This window comes from Manihot esculenta, chromosome 15 (assembly GCF_001659605.2).
Source record: "Manihot esculenta cultivar AM560-2 chromosome 15, M.esculenta_v8, whole genome shotgun sequence".
NCBI lineage: Eukaryota > Viridiplantae > Streptophyta > Magnoliopsida > Malpighiales > Euphorbiaceae > Manihot > Manihot esculenta.
The window spans coordinates 12,730,595-12,735,148 of NC_035175.2; the positions used below are offsets into that span (position 1 = coordinate 12,730,595).

Below are 4,554 nucleotides of genomic sequence, written 5' to 3' on the forward strand. Positions count from 1 at the left end.
TTTATTTAAATACACCGACTATTATTAGACTAAGTCTGTGAATATTTTTTAAATATTTTTATTATTATACATGTATAACATATGTTATATCATTTAATTATATGCAATACTTATTTCTCCATACTTGATCTGAAGATCCTTGACAAAGCTTAAAAAAGGAAACAAAGAACAAAGCAGAAGCAATACTTTTCCCTGTCTTTTCACTTTGTCTGATTCTCAATTATTTTAAGAATAAACAAGACTATCAAGTAAAGAAGCAAAACTTCAAATTGGACCTAACCATTAAATGCTTAGAATGCGAAGTAGGTCACCCCAGCATTTTAAAGCTCAGACATTTTGATGGGCGCAAATCGTACTTTGGATTGGCCCAATCTTCGTTACTGCAACTGCATATTTCATGGGAAACCACTGTTCCAGATTTGTGGGTCCTGACAGAAAAGGTAAAAAGATGAATGCTGTAATAATGACATGGGCTTCTTCCTGAGGTTTCATGTACTAAAACTTCATTGGAAGCAAGGAAGATTCAATAGTTAACTTGCATGTGTTACTTTATTCCATTTCTGAGGATTATATAAAGGCCATGGATATTACAAGATGAACACATTAAGCCATCTCTGCTATATTTCCAAAGCCTTCTTCTCAATCTTCGGTTCTTGTTGAAGCCCTAGAATGGAGATGGCCAAGCAGCTCCCAGCTAGTATGCAGATGGAGATGGCCAAGCAGCTCCCAGCTAGTATGCAGAAACTGATCAAAGGTGACAAGCTTATATTCTCATCTGCTGATGATAATGCAATGACGAAGCAAATTCAGGGAACTCATTCTCCTGATGGACGTGAGTTTGATGTCAAGCCTCTTCTTCATCTCGTTGAGGATATATTCAACCGGGCCGCCCCAACTATCGACGCCATTGCTCTGCCGGTAAATTTCATGTTATAGCCAGCTAAACAATGCATAATTAGGATGCTAATTCATTTTTATAATTTGCAGGCCACTCAGCAAGCACGTACTGCAGATTCTCTGGATGAGAAAACTTACCAGGGCAGCTTCATTGCTATCCTTGAATCCTTGGCATTTGTCATCGATCGAGTTGCTACGGAGGTCAGTAAAGAAAATAAAAAAGTTTTTCTGGGTCAAAATATTAAATTTTTTGAGATTGTGATTAAAGAAATTGAAATATGGATAAAAGAGATCGAATTGTCCAAATATATATTGATTATTTATGCAATTAAATAAAAAATTCGAAAAGAAAATGTGGAGGAGTTAAGAAAAAGGAGGGAGATAAAGGAAATTGGATGGAGGTATTTTGGAAATTTTATATTAGTAATTTATTACAAATGACTTTTCATTCAACGATTCCTGATTTAGATGAAATTTATATGATATATTACAATATCATCTTTCTCGGTAAATAGATTATTTATTTTGACTATCTGGTCCTGTATATACAGATAGCGTACAAATGCACAGGGGGAGGTGATGCACATGCAACAACGATGTCAATATTGAACATGCTGTCCAACTATTCATGGGATGCCAAGTTGGTGATAGCCTTGGCAGCTTTTTCCATGAATTATGGAGAGTTCTGGCTTCTTGCACAAAGTTACACCTCAAACCAGCTTGCCAAATCAGTGGCAATCCTGAAACAATTGCCTGATATTTTGGAGCATTCAAGCATGCTTAAACCCCGTTTTGATGCAGTGAAAAATCTTATCAAAGCCATGATTGATATCGCCAAGTGCATTGTCGAGCTCAAGGAGCTTCCACCTCAGTACATTTCACTGGATATCACTGCAATGTCCACTGCTATGGCTCATATTCCAATTACTGTGTATTGGACAATCAGAAGTATCGTGGCCTGTGCATCGCAGATCACTGGCCTTATCGGCCTGGGCCACGAGTATGTATTCGAGTTCAACGTCCTTGTTGAGATTGTGAATGATGGGCCAATGTAGTGGTTTGTCGACTCATCCTTTATTGTTTGTTATAGGTACATATCGACTACAGAAGCCTGGGAGCTATCGAGCTTGGCTCACAAGCTAAGTAACATGCATAGCCACCTAGCAACTCAACTGGGGATCTGCTATAAGCACATTGGTGGGTTTTAAAGCTAAAAGTCTTTGCAAACTTATTGATGAACGTTGATAATTTATACACTGATAAAATTATCATGTACTGCTTGCAGATGAAAAGAAGCACCTGGAAAGTTACCAGAACCTTTTACATTTGTTTGAGATGGCTCACATTGACAACATGAGAGTTCTGAAGGCATTGATTTCTGCTAAAGATGACCAACTTCCGCTTATTGAAGGAACCACGAAGAGAAGGGTATGCACTTTTCCCCTGTATATTCAAATTATTTCCCAAAACTATCAGTAGTTTACAGGTCTAGTTAGCTGTTTGTGTTCTGCCTGATGAAAACAGGTTAACATTGACGTCCTGCGGAGAAAGAATGTGCTGCTGCTCATATCAGACCTTGACATCTTGCAAGAAGAGATTGCCATTCTTGAACAGATTTACAACGAGTCGCGGCTCCATCCCACCAAGCATGAAAGTCAGTATGAGATCGTGTGGCTCCCAATTCTTGAACCAACAGTGTGGAACGAGAATATGCAAAAGAAATTTGAGTCTCTGCAGACTGGTATGACTTGGTACTCAGTCTACCACCCTTCCTTGATCGACAGGGCAGTGATCAAGTTCGTAAAACAGGAGTGGCATTTCGGGAAGAAGCCCATTCTCGTAGTACTAGATCCACAAGGGCGGGTAGCCTGCCCAAATGCACTCCATATGATGTGGATTTGGGGCAGCTTAGCCTTCCCTTTCACAACCACAAGGGAGGAAGCTCTCTGGAGGGAAGAAAGCTGGAGACTTGAGCTCTTGGTTGATGGCATTGATCCAATAGTTATGAATTGGGTACGTACTATATATATTCTTACAAGTTCTCTGTTGTCTTACTAATTACAAGTCTGAATCCTTGGAATCCATATTAATGGCTTTGCTTTCACCAGATGTCAGAAGGAAGATACATATGCCTGTACGGAGGAGAGGACATGGATTGGATTCGAAAATTTACCAACACTGCACGGGCAGTGGCGCAAGCCTCAGGTATTGCAACAGTTCGGTTGAAAACTTACCCAAATAATTTTTACGCTAGCTAATATATATATGCTTTACAATTCTTAGGTATCCCTCTAGGGATGGTATACGTAGGGAAGAGCAACCCAAAGGAACGAATCAGGAAGAACATTGCAACCATCATCGTTGAGAAACTCAGCCATTACTGGCAAGACCTGACTTCAATCTGGTACTTCTGGGTGAGGATCGAAAGCATGTGGCGCTCCAAAAATCAACTAGGAAAGACAGCAGAGAATGATTCAATAATGAAGGAGATCATGCAAATGCTCAGCTTCGATAGCAGTCAAGGTGGATGGGCTATATTCACAAGAGGCTCAGATGAGATGGTGAAAGCCAAAGGGGTTCCATTTTTAACCTGCCTGAGCAATTACAGTAACTGGAAAGATCAGATTCAGGTGAAGGGTTTCATGCCAACGCTTAGCGATGAACTTAAAAATCTTCACACTGAACATCACTGCAACAGGCTGGTGCTCCCCGGCGCTGCAGGGTTGATTCCAGAAAGGATTATATGCTCAGAATGCGGCCGCACCATGGAGAGGTTCATTATGTATCAGTGCTGTGATGAATAAACAGCAACGAAGATCATGAAAGGCTATCTATTATACTATATAAATCGATCCAGTGATCAATAAGCAGCCTGCAGAAGGTTCATTTGCAAGTGGCAGGTTTGCTATATGCTGTGGTGAAGACTGGACTTTTTACTTGAGAAACTTTCATCATGTAATGGTTTTTATTGCTTTTATTTTTTTTTTTTCCTTTTCATTATGATGCAGTGTTTGTATGAAATTCATATTAAATGATTTTATTCTCTTCTTTAATTAAAAAAAATTATTACTTAACCTTATATTATATAAAAAAACTCATTAATTACTCCTTTTATTTTAAAAAATATATTAAAAGACCTCTAATATTTTAAAAAATTTATTAATTAGTCTCCGTTAATTTTAATTATTAAGAATGGTAAAAAATTTAAAAATTTTAAAATGTCTATTACACGGTGAGTCAATTTTTAAAATAAAATCATACCACGAAAATAAAAATTCTAGTGCTAATATTGATAATGCTAAGGATATGACAGTATAATAGGATAAACATTTGGCAAGAGATATCAACAATTTTTTGGCTAATTTTCGTTCATAATCACCCAATAGTATTTTCTTTTAATATTATTATTCAATTTTAATTTCTTTTTTAAAAATTTTTCAATTTTAATTTTGATATCAATTAAAGCCAATGTAATCGGATATTGTAGGTTTTCAAATTAATAATAGTCAATTTTTACTAATAATCGCTCAACTTTTGATAGTTTTTCAATATTATCATTCAACCTTATTTTTTAAAAAAAATTTTCACTATTTTCAGTTAGACCTAAAATACATATTATATGTAATTATAACTTTATAAGTTATTAAATATATATAT

General features: G+C 36.7%; 1 protein-coding gene across 2 annotated transcripts; it reads left to right on the top strand.

The window, feature by feature from the left end:
- Nucleotides 1–578: 578 nt before the first annotated feature.
- Nucleotides 579–3,945, top strand: LOC110601077 (protein SIEVE ELEMENT OCCLUSION B). Of its 2 annotated transcripts, XM_021738086.2 has the most exons (9): nucleotides 579–669; nucleotides 706–918; nucleotides 988–1,098; nucleotides 1,449–1,897; nucleotides 1,988–2,094; nucleotides 2,183–2,325; nucleotides 2,422–2,910; nucleotides 3,006–3,102; nucleotides 3,181–3,945. In XM_021738086.2, the coding sequence occupies exons 2-9, from the start codon at nucleotides 706–708 to the stop codon at nucleotides 3,699–3,701; spliced, it is 2,130 nt and encodes a 709-aa protein (XP_021593778.1). In that variant the 5' UTR covers nucleotides 579–669; the 3' UTR covers nucleotides 3,702–3,945. The 2 variants fall into 2 exon arrangements, with proteins under 2 accessions (XP_021593778.1, XP_021593777.1); XM_021738085.2 differs by having other exon boundaries at nucleotides 587–918.
- The last annotated feature ends 609 nt before the right edge of the window (nucleotides 3,946–4,554 follow it).

Coding starts and splice junctions, on each gene's coding strand:
- LOC110601077 (XM_021738085.2), top strand. CDS start 670: ATGGAGATGGCCAAGCAGCTCCCAGCTAGTATGCAGATGGAGATGGCC. Junction 1,099..1,448: donor TCGATCGAGTTGCTACGGAG/GTCAGTAAAGAA, acceptor CTGTATATACAG/ATAGCGTACAAATGCACAGG. Junction 2,911..3,005: donor ATCCAATAGTTATGAATTGG/GTACGTACTATA, acceptor TGCTTTCACCAG/ATGTCAGAAGGAAGATACAT.